The sequence below is a fragment of the Homalodisca vitripennis genome, chromosome 6, assembly GCF_021130785.1.
Source record: "Homalodisca vitripennis isolate AUS2020 chromosome 6, UT_GWSS_2.1, whole genome shotgun sequence".
In the NCBI taxonomy this organism is placed as follows: Eukaryota; Metazoa; Arthropoda; class Insecta; order Hemiptera; family Cicadellidae; genus Homalodisca; species Homalodisca vitripennis.
Window position 1 is genome coordinate 15,686,899 of NC_060212.1, and position 22,047 is coordinate 15,708,945.

General features: G+C 34.9%; 1 protein-coding gene across 1 annotated transcript in view; it reads right to left on the reverse strand.

Moving 5' to 3' along the window:
* LOC124364142 (junctophilin-1) overlaps positions 1–22,047 on the reverse strand; it is a 57,231-nt gene that overhangs the window by 19,060 nt on the left and 16,124 nt on the right. Inside the window, exons 2-4 of the mRNA XM_046819380.1 lie at positions 8,356–8,651; positions 4,396–4,572; positions 1,553–1,887 (exon numbers count right to left, since the gene is read on the reverse strand). Of these exons, the coding sequence (XP_046675336.1) occupies positions 1,553–1,887; positions 4,396–4,572; positions 8,356–8,651 (808 nt within the window). The remainder of the gene's footprint in view (positions 1–1,552; positions 1,888–4,395; positions 4,573–8,355; positions 8,652–22,047) is intronic.

Genomic DNA, 22,047 nt, shown 5'->3' on the forward strand with positions numbered 1-22,047 from the left:
TACTTAATAATAGTTTAAATAAATATGGAGTATTGGCAATAATATAAACCTGATAATATACAAAACAAATTGCTAGCTTTAAATTGTTTTCCAAAAAGGTTAAAATTTGGCTCAATAATATTGATAATTTAGGTATTTTACTGTCTATTGTTTCCTAACTTTGTCTGTTTAGCTTATGATCTAATCTAGTATTAATCTATCTTGTTATAAATTGTTGTATTTCTTTAATGTATGCATTTCAATCTTTTTCTCTCCAACTGAGCTGTAACTGTAAAATAGGTGTAATTATTAAATGAAATGAAAAATGTCTTTATTGAATACAACGTAAAACATATTCAATTGGCGAGGTTAGGACTATTAAGTCCTCTCTTACACCTTACCAAAAATTAGTAAACTATACTATTTTACTGTCTACTGTTTCCTAACTTTGTCTGTTTAACTTATGATCTAATCTAGTATTAATCTATCTTGTTATAAATTGTTCTATTTCTTTAATGTATGCATTTCAATCTTTTTCTCTCCAACTGAGCTGTAACTGTAAAATAGGTGTAATTATTAAATGAAATGAAAAATGTCTTTATTGAATACAACGTAAAACATATTCAATTGGCGAGGTTAGGACTATTAAGTCCTCTCTTACACCTTACCAAAAATTAGTAAACTATACTATTTTACTGTCTACTGTTTCCTAACTTTGTCTGTTTAACTTATGATCTAATCTAGTATTAATCTATCTTGTTATAAATTGTTCTATTTCTTTAATGTATGCATTTCAATCTTTTTCTCTCCAACTGAGCTGTAACTGTAAAATAGGTGTAATTATTAAATGAAATGAAAAATGTCTTTTATTGAATACAACGTAAAACATATTCAATTGGCGAGGTTAGGACTATTAAGTCCTCTCTTACACCTTACCAAAAATTAGTAAACTATACTATTTTACTGTCTACTGTTTCCTAACTTTGTCTGTTTAACTTATGATCTAATCTAGTATTAATCTATCTTGTTATAAATTGTTCTATTTCTTTAATGTATGCATTTCAATCTTTTTCTCTCCAACTGAGCTGTAACTGTAAAATAGGTGTAATTATTAAATGAAATGAAAAATGTCTTCATTGAATACAACGTAAAACATATTCAATTGGCGAGGTTAGGACTATTAAGTCCTCTCTTACACCTTACCAAAAATTAGTAAACTATACTATTACTGTAAAAACAAGAGCTACAATACAGTTAAATATATGTATTTTTTTCTCTTACCTACTTATTTTTATTATTATTACTTAGTTTTCGCTACAGAAGCCAAAAAATTAAAATGTTAATTTCTTGCGAAAGACTACTTTAAGTCGTAATTATATTATAATTAAATTACTAAAACAACCACTGAATACTGGTAAATGGTAGTTATTATTTTTTTTTCCAAATTGTCATATAGTTATGTAATGTAAATGCAAAAGATAGAAATAAATATATTCTATTCTAATACTCCATTGCCAGTAGCACTCCTGTTAAACCTATACTTAGGAACATTATCTTAGCAAAGACTAAGCACCTTGAAATGGCGATATCCGCTTTCTGCAGGGCTATCTTGGAGGCACGTTGGGCTGCGTTGACGGCGGCATCTATCCTTTCACGGAACTTGGCTGATCTAATTAAAAATAAATGTTTTTTCTTTTGAGATGTAATCAAAACATTGTTCTTGTATTTTCCTTCTTCCTTGGAGCCATCTCTGAACGTTGTTACACCGTACCCATACTTTTTATTCCCGAACCATTCACCCTCGTATCTGAGTCCATCCGAACGTTCACTTATACCGAAACCGGATCTCTTATCATTTTTCCACTCCCCCATATAAGTCTCGGTAACACTGGCATCCATGTGCTCATCCTGTAACAATAATTAGTCATGTAACAACATGTGTGTAACATTTCAGTAGCACAACTGACACCAAAGTAGAGGGAAGGAATAAATTCTTTGTTTGAAGTTTGTTTTTGACGATGGAAGGATTGTGAAGGAAACAGGATTTTTCTGGACATTTGCCATCGTTCATTGAAACAAAAAATCAGTAACACTATGTTTCGAGATCATAAATCTGATCTCTTCTTCAGCTAAATAACTAACCTAACACATAATTACAAACTAGGTTAAAATAAACAAATCATACCAGAGCGTTGTGACACGCCTAAGTCAGGAATCACAACCACCATGTTGTGTGTCAACTTCACTAACTCTTAAACATGCACTTAATAAAAAACAAAACACAACACTAATTATAAAAACTAAACTACAGAATACAGGTCACAATAGGTCTGCATTTGTCAACCAACCACCTACGACTGGGGTGACACACAACATGAAATTTGAGGAATGTATGAAACATTTTCTGAGTTTATAGGTTATGTTTATTGGAAAGGATTTGTTTATATCTAAATATGTTGAATATAAAAACCATATGAAGAATTATAAGTTATTACTTTTAATATACTGTAAGTTGAAACAAAAGAAGAATAAAACACTGGAATGTTGTAGGTCAGATCTACTACAAAATATTTGATCAAAAGACTGATCAAAACCCTATCAAAACCTGTTCAGCTGATAATCCTCATTTAAAACATTATATAAACAAAACCACCTAAAAAAATCTAGATTTAGATTTAGATTTATTTAGATTTTTTATATAAAGAAATCTGCTAGTAATGTGTTAGGTTGTTCTGCAGGTAGACTTTTTGATCCTTAAAACACACCACTCCTTAATTTTGTTTTTCTTCTCTTTTAATATTTCCTTTAAACTATTTGTAGTATTTACGCTGATAAATTTCAATACCGTGTTATGTGGATTGTGTGTGTGTGTGTGTGTGTGTATGCTTGTGTTGATGTTATAATATGATAATTAATTAATTACCAGATTCAGTTCGTCCAAAATCTCCAGGGAAGCAACTCGAGCCTACGCACAGGCTTTTCCGCCCAAGTAGGCTCATTCCTAGGCCACTTTAAATTTAATGTGTATAATATTTTTATGTATAATGTTGTTATGTAAACATTCAACTAGTATAGTAACAAAACAATATAAATTTAATAGTAAATTTGCACACATTTAAATATTTTTTGGAAATAAAACTATGATTCAATTCAATTCACCTCAATTTCATTTAATACTGATCTAGTTTTTATAACATATTAAACTAGTTTATCAGGTTGTACAGAAAGTTTTCATTCAAATTGATAATATTTTATTAAAAGTTCATAAAAATACTTTCATGTGAAAGTATGCTCTGGAGCTATGCAAAACTGTTTTGAGAGCATGTTCTAAAACAACAGGGCTTATTTTCTATTTCATGCGAATACCTCTTTTTTGGGCAAACAGGTTCCCAAAAACGGCGTTTCTTAAATTACAACAGACAAACTAATTGACTCATTAATCAGATTTTTAATCCTCTAGGGGCATTTTAAAACACAAAATTTGATTCTGCCCATGAAAAATCTGAATATTACTTTGAAACATATTTTGATAATTGCTCTAAAGTTGACAGGGGAATATTTACATTAAAATGTAAAATATTTAGATTTTATCACAAAATTCGCAACAAATTTAGATTGGTGATTCTTATGTTGTGAGAAACAATTATTGAGAAAATTAAACTAGCAGTGGAAACCCCTACTTGTGCAGGGAATTTTGTTTACAGAATTACAGAGGTGTCTTATTTTAGGGGGTTCTTTAATATGAATCCATACACTATTTTAGGGATTTTTATATTTCTATCGGTATTCAAGAAAATCGCTAAATTTTTGCTCTTGTCAAGAGGATAGATTTCGATGCTTAAAAAATAGGGTTTTATTTTTCTTGTTTTATAACATTAATGATGGCAATTGTTCAAGAACCTATTATACTTTAAAATCGTCAATAATAACTATTGACAGAGGAGACACCTAGTTGTTATTTCTGTCCTGTAAGGAAAAACAGACTTATGCCATACACATGTGACATCTGGGAAAGATCCTTCTATAAGGTGCATACTGAATGCTTACATGTGTTATCTAGATAATCCTCATGATGGATTCAATGGCATAAAACTCTGCAGTGTATCTGTAATGTGGTATACATACAGATACACCAAATCTCTTTGAAAAGGTGGAAGGTATTTGAGTGTATAAGAGACATTAATTTGGTATGCCCCTCAGAAAAGGCTCTTCTTCAGTTATCATGTTGTAAGGAGAGAAGAAGGAACAAAGAGCACTTCAGTCAGATTGAGTTAAAAACTGAAGTTGTTTGTTCAAGTCTCAGTTACAAACAATTCATGAACATGAAAAAATCATGTTCACAAGATACTTTACTGATTAGAGGGCCAGCCCAAGTTATCAAGAATTGACTTAGTTGTTGTTCAGAATACAACTGACCTCAACTACAAAGCTAGCGTTGGAGTCAGTGTGGACGGAGCCGCTTGTGACCCCGGAGTGTGAAGACTCAGTGCTGACCCAGGACGCGCTTGACCCCGTGCTCCGGATACTGCCTCCAGACGTGCCTCGCTTCTCCAGGTCTCCGGTACTACTCCGCTGCTTCCGGATCTTCAGTCCCTGTACACATTTATCGTTGGGTTTACTTGTAAGTCAAATATCAGTGATCATGTATTCTTTTTATCAAGGCTAATCTAAAGCACAGAATTGATTTTTTTGAGTGGCTCTCCTCAACACACAACCATTAAAACTCTCATTCTAGTTTTTAAAACTGCCTAAGCACTAAACACTTAAGGAACATGAAGTTCTTACTTGACCAATGTGTGTTTCTGATGTTAGTAAGACACAGTTACAGCTCTCATGGTCAAGATTCTTAAATCTTATCAAAATGGCTATGGATAGAGCTAAATTATTACAAACTTTAGCAATGTTAGTCAATCATTCCTAATAATAAGGGTCTCAAACTAAATATATATCCCAAAACTCAAACCTATATATTCTTCTGATAAACCATAACCAATCAGAACTCTGTTCAAAATCAACTAGTATTATAATACTACAAGGTGAGAAACAGGAAGTTGAACCTTCAGCATTTCTAGTCTAAGCAGATGAGAAAATTACCAGACTATCCAAGAAAGAAATTTCCTGATTTTCTGATTACGGGACATGGTTACCTGAGGAAGCATCTCCACAGAGTGCATCCTTCGGGAGGATCCGCTCTGTAGAATTTGTGATGAGCAGGACGAAACTGCTGAACACTTGCTCTTTGACTGTCCTGCAATAGAGTAGTATGCTATCTTTGGTAGCTTGGACAAGGGTGGTGAATTTCCCCAGGAGGACCAGATAGGTTGTTTTTGGCGGTTTGTGAAACTGCTGAAATCATAGACTGGTAGGCCTCATGGTGTGCTTCCAGGGTGCGCAAAAGGCTCTTGAAGCTTAAGTGCACGGCAATAGTGCGCCCCATAGAAGAAGAAGAAATTTCCTCTGTGCAGCCACAATTGCTAGATGTGTGGAACCTCAGTTTCTATTCTGGAGAATAAGGCACAACCAAGATATTTCCAGAGAAGAGAACACTAGAATCTTTTTTGTTAAAAAGTCAGGTGATCCACATAAACGAACCCAAGTTTCTAACTATTGAAACAACATTGCCTGTGTGTCTAGAGAAAATCAATTTGGAATCTATGAGAACGCAAAATCATCATACTGTAGTACTAAGTTTGATTCTACTATCATTAATACCCACCATATTTCCTTTGGTCTGCCAAACTGGAGATGAGTAGAGAGATCTTAATGTGATTTGTATAACGCTATACATTATAGTTCAGATAGATAGATGTTATGTCATTGATAAGAAATAATAAAAACATAAGTACTAAACAGAAGCCTTGAGGCACTCCTTACTTACCAACTCAAAACTTACTTACCAACTTACTTACTGAAACTCTCAAAACACATACTTCACAAATCGTAATCTAAAAGAACTCCCTAAAAGATAGGGTTTTATCCAACGAAGAAGATCAGGAAATATATAAAAACTGGGAGCTTGATGAAAAATAAGTGATAAGTATCTGGAAGAAAGCAAAAGGCTGTTCTTGGTGAAGTTAAGTGAACTTTGGCATTGCCAATTTTAGAAGTGCAAACTTCCAGCTCTGACCTCCTGAAAGCAAACAGATATTTGGTGACATACAGCAAGACGCCATATTTCCAATGCAAGTAGCATATATTTTCTGTCAGCTCAGTAAATAATAAAAACCTAATCAAAAGACACTGAAATGTGATCATATGACTGTCTAGTTTCGAACAGAGCAATAAAGCAGAAACTAGTATTTGACAAAGATGAACAAATATTGGGTTTGGTCCATATGACAAAAATTCTGGTAAGTGGATTTTATACCTCCCTACTCACGTTTTTAACCTTACCTCATAACTAATGTGCTAATTAATGTATTTACTATTTACTAGCCTAAACCCGCGGCTCCGCTCGCGTGGCAGTAGAGAGGGCTACATCAATCAAGCATCGAAAAGAAATACTAATTTTATTATACGTTTTTCCAATTAATTTATTGCTCTACTAATACATCGTAGCATATCATAAAATCTATTATAAAAGTTTTTTGTTTATTTTAATGCGTTTTGGTAAACAACGTTATTAGTTGTATTATTTGGAGCATAAATATAAAGGTTCTTCGGGTTTCCGACTCTTGAGCAAGCGACGTATAATTGACCGTGCGAGAAACATGAGGGTTCCAGATGGATTCCTGCGACGTTAAGTGATTGTCCTTGACGTGTGCATGGCAATGTGGGCAAGTTACATTCATGTGACCGATATTCATTTTTGGGTGTTGATTGTAGTCTGCTGAAGGATCGTAATTAAAAGCTTGTTTATACATGTCATGTTGAAGTCGTGCATCGCCTGATCTGTTTGCAACCGCTCGATTACTTTGCATTCTCAATCTATCATTCAAATTTGATATTTCTCTTTCTTCTTGCGACAGCATCATTCTTGATGCTGATGTTCGTATTCGATTCAATTCGTTTACCTTTGCGCGCTGGTCGTTGCTTTGATTATTACGAATTCGTTTTGTTGCTATCGCACGTGCGCTGTGACGGCTTAAAGCACTTTTTTTTCTTGGCGGCATTATGTTATTTTCCAATAAAATTCGTCAAAAAACTGCTCAAAGGAATTCTGTAAAAAAAAAATGTTGAGAAAAACATTCTTCAAAGAATATTTACATGAGAAAACAAAAATACTTGCCTATTTTTTTAAACCTTTTACTGATGGAAAATAACACTGTTCTTGGAAATTGTAAAAAAGATATCAAATCACGTTTATCAAAAATTTGACATTTGTGACACGTTGTAAATGTCAAAAAATGTTTGTTTACATAGAAACGTCAAAAATATTTATGTTTACTTAGTTACTGTCAAAAATAACAACAATTTTTTGTCGCATTATATATGTTTACAAAGAACAGCTGATTAAAAATTTGAAAAGACTCTTTCACTTAATAACATATGTTTGCTGCAATGCATTTCTTACGGGTATTTCTGTAACCAGTGGGGCGGAATCCTGAATCGGGAAAGGGATAAAAAGTATCCTATAACCTTCTACAGATCAAGACGAACAAATTAAAAAAAAAAATTAGGCGAATCCGTCCAGCCGTTTGTGAGTGATGCTGTTACACACGAACAGTTTCATTTTTATATATATAGATTTATTGACTAAATGGATCATTATAGACTCTAGGCTGTTCTTTTTTGTAGTAAATTGTTGAGTTTTGATAGAAGAATTACCTTATCCAAGTATCATTTAATTGGGTAGACCATTATTATGTCTCTTAATTTAATAGTTCCTGATTATGTATCTTTTCTTGCATGTTGCTGGTTTTATATTGTTATTTTTGCATATGGTCATTTTACACAATTTTTTATCACTTTGTTATTACCTATTTCTTATCATACACCACAAATTTATTACTGTTGTTCGTTTTTACATTTAACTATTTATTATTGCCTTTGTATTTTTTTACCTTTGTATTGATTATTTGTTATCTAACTTATATTTATTACTTATTCATTGTTTTGTTGATTATTTATTTTTAACACTGTTATTTAATTATATGTAAATATTATTAGTATTATTAAGCGTTTATACTATTTTTAACTTACTGATGTGTACATATTGGTGTAATTCCATTGGAGGAATAAATAAATAAATAGTGTAATTCAATTAGCGTATGTTAAACATGAAATAATTAAAGAATAAATTGTTTACATAGTGATGGAATTTCAAATTCCTTAATTTGAGTTTATGGCTTTTTCTACAGAACATCTCTGTGACTACAGACTTCCCCTCCTGATATAATAGTATGGAACCGATTGATATTGAGCAAGCGAACTTACAGAGAGGATGGACTTCTTGATGCCGCTGGACTTCTCGACGAGGGAGCGTCTGCGGACAGGAGGTTCGTCACTCCTGGCCTTGAGCACGAAGCCACCCCTGGAGTCATCGACTCTGCGGTCTCTCTCTGCGGCAGCTTCCGCCCCGGCCGTGGCCCCGCCCTCGTTGCTGCGGAGGGAGGTCAGGGAAGCCCGTAGTGTCTTGTTGGGTCGGTAGTGAGACGCCAGGCCGAATGGGGCACTCGCCCTCACTCCGTACCCGTGCCTCATTCCCCTCAGCCATTGTCCTTGGTAAGTGCCTGCGACAGATATCGTGATTATACGCATATTAAATTTACATTCCCCTTACCTTCTGTTGACCACATATTATAAATATTGAATAACTGCATTTATTTGAATACTCTTAATCATTAATAAGAGTATCACTCAGAGTTCCCATCCCAGGCAACAGTGAAGTTTTAAACTCAACAAACAGTGAAAGTGTTTTGGTTTTTGTAAACAATTCGAAGATTATATTTTATATCCTATTTCCGCTAAACTTAATATATAGTTTTCTTTTCTAAATACAAAATGCCAGCTGCTGGTATTCATAGCCTTAAGCAATTTGCTTTTTATTTACCCATGAATTTGAAAGTAATGCTAGTGAAGACCCTGATTTTCTGCCATTTCAATTACCGTAGCGTAGTTATAAATGACATGACGGTTGAGCTTTCGGACAGATTACAACGTGCTCAAAATTATTGTGTTCGGTTTATCTTTAACCTTAGACGATATGACCATATAACACCCTTCATCAATCAGTTACATGTGCTAAAATTGAATCTACTCCGTCAGTTCCACATTCTTAGTATGTTATATTCTATTTTGTATAACGATTATTCCCCTTCTTATTTGTCTGAATGATTTTCTTTTATTCCTCAAACACGCAATTGGAATACTCGACTACGTAAACAAGTACTTTAATAGATAAATTTAAAGTGTTCTCCATGTTCAAATCATGGTAAATAAACATGTGAGAGATTCTATTCTTCCTAAATTCATCCTAATGTATATCTATCCACAGGAGCACACTCTTTTTAGATTTTCATACCCATCCTCAAGTGACACGACAAGATAGAGGTAAAGGTTCTTATTACGCCAGGCGAAGTTAGGGCTAAGAAGCCCTCCCAAAAACTTGGAGACCAACGGCTTAAAGGTGACTTTCGAACCACCACCAATGGCCGGGCAGGCGGGCTGCTTGCAAGGACAGGATCGCTCAGCGGTCACCCATCCAAGCAGCAGCCACGCTTGACGTTGCTTGATCCGGACATCTTGCGATAACCTCCGTACTCGCTCGACTGCCTGTGGAATGATCCTATCTGACCGAATAAGAGAAAGAGCTGGCACAACGTTACTTAAACGTGATACCAAAACAGAGGGGAATCGAACCTAAACGTTGCGCCTGTACACGTTCGCAAGGCCGACATTATCGTACTTTTTACCATTACGATGCAATTTCAACAAAAACATAAAAAATACCCGTAAACCTCCCTCCACGCCAAATAAACGTTCTGGAACAATTAATAGTGTCCGTGAACACATTTTGAACGTAAAATATGCAGCCGGATAATATTAAGAGAGTATTAGAAAACTATTGTTACGTGACCCACTGGTGGTTACTACGTCCATAAAAAGCCCCGTGACCCACCGGTGGTCACTACGTCCATAAAAAGGCCCGTGACCCACTGGTGGTCACTACGTCCATGAAAGGCCCGTGACCCACTGGTGGTCACTACGTCCATGAAAGGCCCGTAACCCACTGGTGGTCACTACGTCCATGAAAGGCCCGTAACCCACTGGTGGTCACTACGTCCATGAAAGGCCCGTAACCCACTGGTGGTCACTACGTCCATGAAAGGCCCGTGACCCACTGGTGGTCACTACGTCCATGAAAGGCCCGTAACCCACTGGGGGTTACTGCGTCCATTAAAGGCCCGTGACCCACTGGTGGTCACTACGTCCATGAAAGGCCCGTAACCCACTGGGGGTTACTGCGTCCATAAAAAGGCCCGTGACCCACTGGTGGTTACTACGTCCATGAAAGCCCGTAACCCACTGGTGGTCACTACGTCCATGAAAGGCCCGTAACCCACTGGGGGTTACTGCGTCCATGAAAGGCCCGTGACCCACTGGTGGTCACTACGTCCATGAAAGGCCCGTAACCCACTGGTGGGTACTGCGTCCATAAAAAGGCTCGTGACCCAGTGGTGGTCACTACGTCCATAAAAAGGGCCGTAACCCACTGGGGGTTACTGCGTCCATAAAAAGGCCCGTAACCCACTGGAGGTTACTGTGTACATAAAAAGGCTCGTGACCCACTGGTGGTCACTACGTCCATAAAAAGGGCCCGTAACCCACTGGGGGTTACTGCGTCCATAAAAAGGCCCGTAACCCACTGGAGGTTACTGTGTCCATAAAAAGGCCCGTAACCCACTGGAGGTTACTGTGTCCATAAAAAGGCCCGTGACCCAGTGGCGGTTACTGTGTCCATAAAAAGGCCCGTGGCCCACTGGATGTACAGTTGTTGGTTATGAAACCACTCACAACAAAAATAACAGATCGCCTTAACAATCCCAGAGTACAGAATGTTCAATCTCCTGATAACATAGACTGCACTCGAATCTATGACAATATACGTTTGATAATTGGCACAAGAAACTTACCCAATAAATCGAACGTCGTTATCTTATATTCTTAGCACAATAATTGGATAAATATAATTGGAAGCCGAGGAGGACATCTCTGCAAGATCCTATATATCTGAGCAGACAGACACCTTCCTTGTTAGTTTTTAGCTGTACAGGAAACTCAATTACTGGCAATTTGTTATAAACCCCTTCCTTGCAGAAAATAAGGAAGGGTTTTAATGAAGAGGAAGATAGATTTGGAGAAACAAGTGCAGACTGAATACAATGTAGGGATGTTTTAAAAGAAGGTAAATAGAATCCATAAATTTATTGCGAGTTTTTTTTTCTTAACGATTTTCGAAAGTAGCTTTTTTAAATAAATGTTCTCTTTCCTCAGGAACTACTTGCTCTAGACACTTGATTTTATCACTATTGCATCATATCAGTTCTGCACTAGAAGTTGCATGAATTTCTCATAAAAAAAAATCAAATGAACTTGGTGACAAACAAAAATAATCATGATTTTCAAATTACCAAAATCGAGTGTTAAAAGTAGCAGGGAATGTTCGTAATGAAAAATATAATATGCTGTAAGCATTTAATCTGTTGACAGCCAGTATTTCTTGAGAAGAAATATAATTAGGTTATTAATATAGCTAAAATATAATTGCGGCAATACAGAAGTTCATCTTCCACCAGACAAGAACATTAGGTGAGCCCTAATTTGACTATTCTGTAAAAAATTGGAATAACCTTGTTAATAAGAGTGGTAATTTTTTTAATTGCCATGTATGAGAAAAAGGATTACCTAGAGTAAAAGACAAAAACACTGCGTTTCAAGAACTGGTAACTTACAAGCATAAAACTAAAACATAAGTTAACTTAATAAAGAGAGTTAACTGATTAAAGAACACGGCCATGGAAATTTAAAGTTAATGTTGAGAACCGAAAAGATACATAAGACAACCTGGGGCCCAGCGTTAAATCAAAACAAGAACGAAAGAAATGTGAGAGCATTTTGCAAAGGAACTCCTGCAAGTAAATTATGCCACGGCATTAAAAACTCACACCAAGGACTTTCACGCTGCTTCAGGAGGATTTACAGAGTATTCTGGATGGGTAAGGTTGGGTGTAGGGCCGCCTCATCTCCAGGCCTAAACTGGTGTGACAATTCTAGAATGAATCCAATCACAAAATTGCTAAATTTGGAACCGATACTGGTTAGAAAATCTTCAGAAACGTATGTTTTAAGCGTATAGCATGCTTCAAACTGTTATTGAATTATACACTAGTCTAATGTATCTTGCATTATATTCCATACATAACCCAAAATTCATTTGTATAGTTTTATGTTAATGTGTTTTACATTACCAATTTATAAATATTTCAAATGTTATTATTTTTGAAAATATGTTTTACAGTTGTCCAATGACCGCTATAAAATACTTAGATAGAGAGGCCAATCCTGCCTTTAAAACTTGTTTATTTAGTGGGGTGAGTTTAATATGAGACGATTTATCTAAAAAAAGTTCAAGTTTAGAAGTAAGGGATGTTGGAAGTGTTCAAATAATACTAGGTATTGGTGACTAATCAAGGCCCCCATAGCCAACAAATTATTCTAATTTTAAATGTAGATATCAGTACATAACAAAACACACGTAAATTTTTCTTCTACGGATCTTTCTATGATATGCACAGAGATAAATATGTGATTATTGTCTAAAACGTAGTGCCATAAAATAAAAAGTTCATCCTCACTCTTTTATAATGATGGTCATTTTTATAGGTAGTATTACAGAAAAAGGAAACGTATAAGTAATTGAACACACAAAGCCTTAAAACGCATTTAATCAATAAGCAATTCATTTGATTAATTACTTGTTATATAATTCTAACAAAACATTTCGTATCTAATTTCACTTTAAAAAAGAATTCACCTTGCATTTTTGTTATGATTGTGTGGAACACGTTTTTTCGATAAAGCTAGTTCAGTGCGGTAATTCGTAGATAGCACCACCATGACAAAGCTTTTTTTAAGAGTTGTCGTCAGAAATATATTTCTATTTATTTATAGGTTTATATATATTTTATATTTTATTTATATTGTCGTCAGAATTTACTCAATATAACATGTTTAATACGGTTCTTAATATATTTATTATAAATGTGTTTTTTATTTGCAGCCAGATAGCGTGCTATTGCAATGTTTCAAGTGGCAACATATTTTAGCACTGGATAAAATATCTTTTCATAGACCGTTTTATAATCAATGGTATATTTAGAACTATGTTGATACTTGACAATGTTTGCTTTTCAGCGAGTTCCGTTTAAGTCAGGTTAGATTAGGTTATGAAGGTTAGTTAAGTCGACATTAGACTTTAAAACAGTAGCGTATTCACTGAATGTAGGCATTTGATGAAATAAATTTTCATAGACCGTTACATAATCAATGGTATATTTATAACTATGTTAATACTTGACAATGTTTGCTCTTCAGCGAGTTCCGTTTGAGTTAGTTAGCTTAGATTTGGTTATGTTAGGTTAGTTTAAGTCGACACTAGGCTTTAAAACAGTAGCGTATTCACTGAGTAGGCTATATTGTATGCTCTTGTCTACAAGAGTGTATCCATGGTACACTTCCCAACTGAACGTAATATTTCGTACAGACAAGATGCGGGTTGTAGTGAGGGTTATGACAATCGGATTGGGAGTTGAGGTACGGAAATACTCCGCCCTCTATTCTAGTGTTGAGGTGTAATGGCACACTCGCCAAGGCCCTTAGTACACGTCTAAGGGACTGCGATTCCCGCACTCGGAAGCAATGAAATATATTAAATAATATGAAATGTTGAAAAGTGGATTAAAGTTCCTATATGTTTTTTTACAACACGAAATTAAATATGTAAAATTATATCCAAACAATTTAATTTGCGATTATATTATTATTTCTTTAACAATTTCTCCATAAGTTTCTATTCCAAGTTTAACCATTTTGGAGTCATTCTAGAATGTTCACATCAATTTAGAAACCATCTCGTCAGTAAACTTTAATTGATTGTGGAGAGATAGCTGTTACTCATCTATATATCCTAGATATTTGTCCTAAACATCCTTCTTATATACTCTTGATAAATACAACAGAAACAAAACAATTTCTTCATCACTAAAAAAGGCATACAGTGTTGCAAAATTATTAAAATCGCAATAAATCTGAGTTTCAACTTAACATTTTAACACACAAAAACATTTAACAAAATTATTCCTCTGCTGAAATTCTAAAAATCTGTATCATAAAAATTAGATACGACACAAAATTTATGACAAAAAAACAACAGAATATATAGTGAGACAAAAGATTATTTCTATATAAAGGAGGTAAGTGAATAAACAGTCTTAAATACTGCCTGCAATATTGAACTTAAATAAAAAAAAAGTTCTCTTATTTAGACCAAAACGCAAATTGTATTTTAGCACTAACTGGTGTGGTTTGTTACATAGAGTCAAAGGGAGAAAGAAGAACACACGTCGAATTTAAATGAGTAAAAAAGACAGCGATAGAAATGTACGATGCGCATCATAATACATGTATTAGTGTTATAATAATTGGTATATATGGACAGTTTTCACTAACTTACTGGATTTTAAGAAAGAAAGTTGTCAAATATTGGGACCGGTTCGAGACACCTGAACAAAACGGTTTCAATAAACACGTCTATTTCACTTCATTTTTGCGTTTGCATATCTGCGCATTTTATTTGACAACTCAAACCCAAAAATTAACATTTGTCTTGATAGAATTATGTTATGTTATATATATATATATATATATATATATATATATATATATGTGTGTGTGTGCTTTATTATGACAAAATTTATAACTACTAAAAACAAACAAACGGGTGATTTATTTGTTTAAAAATTACGAAAAAAAGTTTGTTGTAAAATATCATAACTATAAAAGGTGTTCATAAGACACAATAAAATTGACCATAGATAAAGTAAAGTTAGTGAGTCCTATTTAATTTATTACAGTCGGGTCATAAATTATTGGAATTAATAATTTATTTAAATATTGTATATTTATAAAATAAGCTTTTAGTAGAACTTAAAAAATCAAACTTAAATTATTGGAATTTCCAAAAGTTTGAACGATTTTAACTAATAAGATGCCACATTTGTTAAGTAATGTTTTCTTCGAACTTATTTTCTCTTTTCGTGAGTAGTTTTAGTCACATTTCTTACTTGCCGATATTTTTAAATAAGCAATTTTGTCTTACGTTTCGACAACCCTATGTAGGCCTAAACCAAAACAAATTTAATAGAACAAAATTTCCACGCTTTAACTACAACTCTTAAACAGTTTCTTCAAGTTTAATACTCCGCTTATAAACATGGGAACCCTGTATCTCTTTTCAGCAGAGTGATCACTTTGTAGTAAATGACCTTGGAATTTTGGCGCGGTTCCATTTTTAATCCGCTAGATAGAGTGCAATGTATTACTGCTACTGAAACTATTGTTTCCCATATGTACTACTTGTTTACCAGTAGATTATACAGTCTGTCAATGTTTTGTTTCTTTTACTTTTAGTTTGTTCTAGTTCCCATTTTATCCGCCAGATAGTGTGCAATGTATTACTGCTACTGAAACTATTGTTTCCCGTATGTACTACTTGTTTACCAGTAGATTATACAGTCTGTCAATGTTTTTTTTTTCTTTTAATTTTAGTTTGTTCTAGTTCTCATTTTATCCGCTAGGTAGGGTGCAATGTATTACTGCTACTGAAACTATTGTTTCCCATACGTACTACTTGTTTACCAGTAGATTATACAGTCTGTCAATGTTTTTTTTTCTTTTAATTTTAGTTTGTTCTAGTTCTCATTTTATCCGCTAGATAGTGTGCAATGTATTACTGCTACTGAACTATTGTTTCCCGTATGTACTAATTGTTTACCAGTAGATTATACAGTCTGTCAATGTTTTTTTTCTTTTAATTTTAGTTTGTTCTAGTTCTCATTTTATCCGCTAGATAGTGTGCAATGTATTACTGCTACTGAACTATTGTTTCCCGTATGTACTAATTGTTTACCAGTAGATTATACAGTCTGTCAATGTGTTGTTTCTTTTACTTTTAGTTTGTTCTAGGTCTCATTTTATCCGCTAGATAGTGTGCAATGTATTACTGCTACTGAACTATTGTTTCCCATATCTACTACTTGTTTACCAGTAGATTATACAGTCTGTCAATGTTGTGTTTCTTTTACTTTTAGTTTGTTCTAGTTCCCATTTTATCCGCTAGGTAGTGTGCAATGTATTACTGCTACTGAACTATTGTTTCCCATATGTACTACTTGTTTACCAGTAGATTATACAGTCTGTCAATGTTTTGTTTCTTTTACTTTTAGTTTGTTCTAGTTCCCATTTTTATCCGCTAGATAGTGTGCAATGTATTACTGCTGCTGAAACCAGAGTTTTCCATCTCTATTGCTCGTTCTTTTTTATCAGTATATTGCACGGTTTGTCAATGTTTTGGTCTTTGTTCAGCGTTTAGTTTGTACTAGTTCCAATAATATCCTCTAGAGTGTGTGCAATGTATATTACCGCTACTAAAACCAGTGTTCCATACAAATCTATTATTTGCCTAGCAGTAGATTGTATTACATGTCTGTCAATGTTTTATTCTGAGCATCACAGGGCTACAACTGAATACCCACAATGCTCTGCTGCAAAGAAGCATGAAATATTATCAGTCTGGATCTAAGTGTACTTCCGCCTTTCGCAATAGTGTTATAGAAATCCCATAACAGTATAAAAGATACAATGCATTGATCCCCCTTCCCCAAAAAAAAGAATCCGTTGGAATAAATTAAACCCTCTGATTGACTGAGCGTTAGCGAAATGTCTGTTTTAATCACTAAATTTAGAACATATAAATCAATACTTAAAACTTTTATTTTTGTGAAGCCTTTCGATAGCAAGTCTATCTTCGTGAGATACAACATAAAAGTAAATACAAAAAGTAAATTTGTTTTTAATAATAGTTAGACATATGTTATTTTAATATTAATTTGTCCTGTGTGGCGTAGTGTGTAAAATAAAATAAAATCATTACTGGAATTATACTACATATTATATACATTTAGAATGTTATTTTTGTAATCTTCGTGAAAGTAATATTGAATTTTGTATTGGTCCATCTTCTTGATTTAATACATCTTCTGAATTTGCTTGATTTATCTAATAGCATTCCCAAGCATTTAAATATCTAGTTATGAGGAAAGGCCTCACAAAAATAAAAGTCTTAAGTATTGTTTATATGTTCTAAATGTAGTGATTATGTTAATAGTAGCCAATACAAGCTCCATCTTCAACAATTGTCTGTCTGTCTATCTGTATGTCCGCAAGATATTTCGAAAACGATCTGACTTATAGACTAGAAATTATATACATTGAATATTTTTACATTGGTCTTATGGGTAACCATGATGGCAACGAGAAAATAGCAGAATAAATAAATTTGTAACAAAACTCAGTGTACTCGAGAGATTTTAACATGTTTCATATTGAAACGTGTAGCCCAACTAAACCAATACATACAACATAATGTTTTGGTGAGTGTGCATAATACAGCATCATATAACGACGTGGTGTAGCATACTCCACCTTGTAGTTTTAGGAATGGGCAGATTTACATTGCTTCTATTCGTCCAACCAAAGTATCTCCATCTCCATGGATGTCTGGGGTGGGAACCCCTTTGTCTTCACAGTGTAGGGACAATCACCCTATGGTTGCTGCTGACAAGGAACCCCACAGTTAGCTGCGTCCGCGACTATGCTATACTGTAAAGGTTGTTGTATCACAGCATTCGTAATTTCGATTCATAAATTTAATTACTAGGACGAAACTATAACTCAAAATTAACACCTTATACGTTATTAATGAGCATTTCAGAAATGAAATTTGTTGTAACTGAATTGTGTGTAAATTCACTTCCTTCTAAGTTAATGTCCTATAGGACAATGTTGGTGGGTTTTTTTCGAAAGAGGAATGTCATGTTTCGAACAACTGTCAGCCTCCCTGCGAAGATCAAATATGAGGGAATCGGTTTGCCCCCTCCCCCCACACCCTGAATGCACCATTGGGGAAGATGTAGGTCTCAAATTTATAATGATAATGTACCCATTTTCACCAACTATAAACTTGACAAAAAGTTTGATCCAAGTTTGGATGAGGGCAAAGAACAGTGATCTTTTTTTTTCCCATTGGTTCATTTCACAGAGCTGACAACAAATTCCTGCATATAATTTGAGAGATTGTATAACAAAATAACAAATTATTTCCAATGTTTAGTTTTAGCTGGGGCCAGTTAATATTATTTATTGTTTTTGTTTTAGATCAGTCTATCGCCAGTGTATACAAACATTTTCAATAACATTTTAATGTTAATCGGTCGTCATTACCAGAAAATGAATTCTGATGATGTTTTTTGCCGTGACGATAGCCATTTGCTATTGGCCTCTGGTCAGTCGTAGGTGGTTGACCGATGAATCCAGACCTATAGTGACCTGTGTTCTGTAGTTCAGTTTCAATAATTAGTGTTGTATTTCGTTTTTTATTAAGTGCATGTATTAGAGTTAGTAAAGTTGACACACAACATGGTGGTTATGATTCCTGACTTACGCGTGTCACAACGCTCTGGTATGATTTGTTTCTTTTAGCCTAGTTAGTAATGATGTGTTACTGTAGGTTAGTTATTTACCTGAAGAAGGGGTCAGATTGCAGATCTCGAAACGTAGTGTTACTATTTTTTTATTTCACTGAACGATGGCAAATGTCCGGAAAAATCCCTGTTTCCTTCACAATCCTTCCATCATCAAAAATAAAATTCAAACAAAGAACTCTGATTGGCCGAAAATAATCAAGCATATGAGATACCAAAGCTGTCACTTGCTACGTTCACGTCAGTGACATTTTCAAGTGCAGGCCAAATAATCAAGCAGTAGGCTCGTGAAAAACTAAAAAGGTATATGGAAAATGGGGAAATACAGTTTTGGGAAATCGGGAAGAACTTGTTCAACAACCCGTGCGTATGTGAGATGGTCGAGTGCTAGAGACTTGGCCGGCGTCCTCGCCCCTCCCCTTTTGGCGCACAGCCTCAGGCCTAATGTCTCTCATCCGTTCCGACGATTCAAATCCGTTTTTGTTTCGCCAATTTAGCGCCTTTAACCCGTCAATACAAGTGTGGCTTTCTGTGACAGCTACGCTTACGAGTGTGGCTTTCTGTGACAGCTACGCTCACGAGTGTGGCCTTCTGTGACAGCTACGCTCACGAGTGTGGCTTTCTGTGACAGCTACGCTCACGAGTGTGGCTTTCTATGACAGCTACTCTCACGAGTGTGGCCTTCTGTGACATCTACGCTCACGAGTGTGGCCTTTCTGTGACAGCTACGCTCACGAGTGTGGCTTTCTGTGACAGCTACGCTCACGAGTGTGGCTTTCTGTGACAGCTACGCTCACGAGTGTGGCTTTCTGTGACAACTACGCTCACGAGTGTGGCCTTCTGTGACAGCTACGCTCACGAGTGTGGCTTTCTGTGACAGCTACGCTCACACTTTGTTGTGCGGCACTTCACTTCCAATCCCTGTCTCACTACCAGACACCCACCGATGGTCTGCTTGAAATTGTGACCTCGGATGATTTTAGGAGTGTGTTTAACTTATGCGTATTTATTTATGTTGAGCGTTTATACGCGGGAGTTTAACATGTCTACCGACGTTTTAGGTGGATTTTGTATACATCAGCCCACTGCAGTTCTTGTGGTGGCCACACTTTGCGAAAACTTCTGCATACTTCGCCGATCATGAACTCTCATAGCCCCAAAACAACCCCCATTAAAATGGTGTATATACAGGGTGTAACTGAAATACACCGACAAACTTCAGGAGGTTGTTTCTGAGGTCAAAATAATTAAAAAAGTTCCTATAATCGTATGTCCTAAAATGCATCGTTTTCCGTCTGTCCGTCTGTTTGTGTTTTTACATTGTAATTTTTTTCTAAGCAATCGTTAAAGGTAGAAATTTAAATTTTTCAACATATGCTAAACTAGTAAAGATCGTTAATTGTAATAATTGTACATTTTTAGTCAACAAAATTCCAAATGGGGGCTCATTAAAATCTTTGATAATGAATTTATTCAAAACCACGTCTCAAAACTACTTCCCGTATAAAAAAATGTACTAGAATCAAAAGATTTTATAAAATTTATTCTAAAACAAACGGTACCTATTTATTGAAATCGCTCGAGAGATAAAAAAGTTGGGCCATTTTTCTTAACCTAGTAATATATCATATTTGCAAGTTTTTCTAAGTTTCAGAAAATTAAAGTATTATTCTTGTTTCAAAAGTTGATGCAGTATTTAGGTAGTATAAAAATAAAAAGTTATTTTGGGTAAAAATATTAAACACGATAATTATTATTACATTTGTAAAACTATATTGTTACAAGCAATCTGCACGACTAAACTTTCGTGGTTTAAACAGCTGAATCTGCTTTCATGTTAAGACACAGCTGATTAAAACAACAATGGAGTCAGGTAAGGAAGTTATTTCCTTATTTATGTTTGAATGGGTAACCTGCCGAATTAAAAGGAATTAGAGCACTACTGACTAATGATTGTTTAATGAAGAAACTTTCCTATCGGAGTAGTGTTGAGGAGTGGCTGGAGGTATGAATCTCGAGCACTCTCCCTAGCACTCCTTTGAAAGTTGGAATGAAAATTTAGTCATTTGCAATTATTCACAACGAAAAGTGGTAACATAACTGAGTTTCGGGTGTTAAGCGAATTGTGACCATTGCTCTGAGAGCTGCAGGGTATCCAGGAAAGAAAACACTCAGGCTGATAGGAGAAGAATATGAATATGATCGTTATTACGACTAATTACTTAATAATGAGTAAGTCTGTCATGAATAATTGTAAATGAACCATGTTATATAACGTGTTGACCGTCAATACTTCTTGTTGTGACAGCCAATGACAAGAAGATGGGTTTGGAAAACGAGACCAAATGAAAGGATGGTGAGGCTAAAAAGACTTGATGATGGGGTTAATGACAGAGCGTGATTCGTCCTTGTGCAATCAGTGCTTTTTCAGAATCTCCCTTTCATACACATACATGGAAATATCACTCGTCCTGAAAAATATGTTGTCAAAGTTTGCAAAGACTGTTTCAAATCCGGAGACTATACAAATCAAAAATACCTGTTTTAAAAACTGTTCTGATGAACAATGGACTTTTAACTAGACGTGGTTGCTAGCTGATTTATTTCTCCGTTTACAAAACAAGAGAGTACTTCAAGATTTGCTCTAGAGTTAAATATTGGTCTGCTGATAAAGCTAGCAAGGGGTGTCGTTTTATTGGGGGGAAAAGGGGGAGATAATTGCGTTATTTTTGGGAATCAAAGCTGGCTTTATCAGGGGAACGTTAGAGAAAGTTAAAAAATGCTGATCGTAGTATCATCTTTAAAAAAGAAAATTACAGATGGGTCAACGTTAAAATAATAAAAGTCAAGTAACCACAAAATTATTGTTTTGTGTTTTAGGATAGTTAGGCTACATGTGTTAATATGTCAACGCTAAAATCTCTTGAGTTTGTATTTAGCATGTGTATCCGACTCTGCTATATAAACTATTATACGTTTACCTTTTTAAACTCAACAAATCTAGTTTTAAAACTATTTTTATTTGAACGTCTATGCTTTTCGATCCAAACCGTGTTAAAACTTTTTAACACAATTAAATGAGGGGATCTTCCATATTCAGTTAACAGAGGTTAAACCTGAAATATTGATAAACAAGTCAGTTCCCGTACATAATCCGGCAACTGAAGATGGCTTCCCCGAGCAAAGGCAAAATATTTCAAGAATTTAATTTTGAAAGTAATGTTTAGTCGCAACGAATACCGGAACGCTAAATCTTAAGATTGACAGACACCGACTGCGTATTCCTTCTAAGAAGTAAGATTCTTGT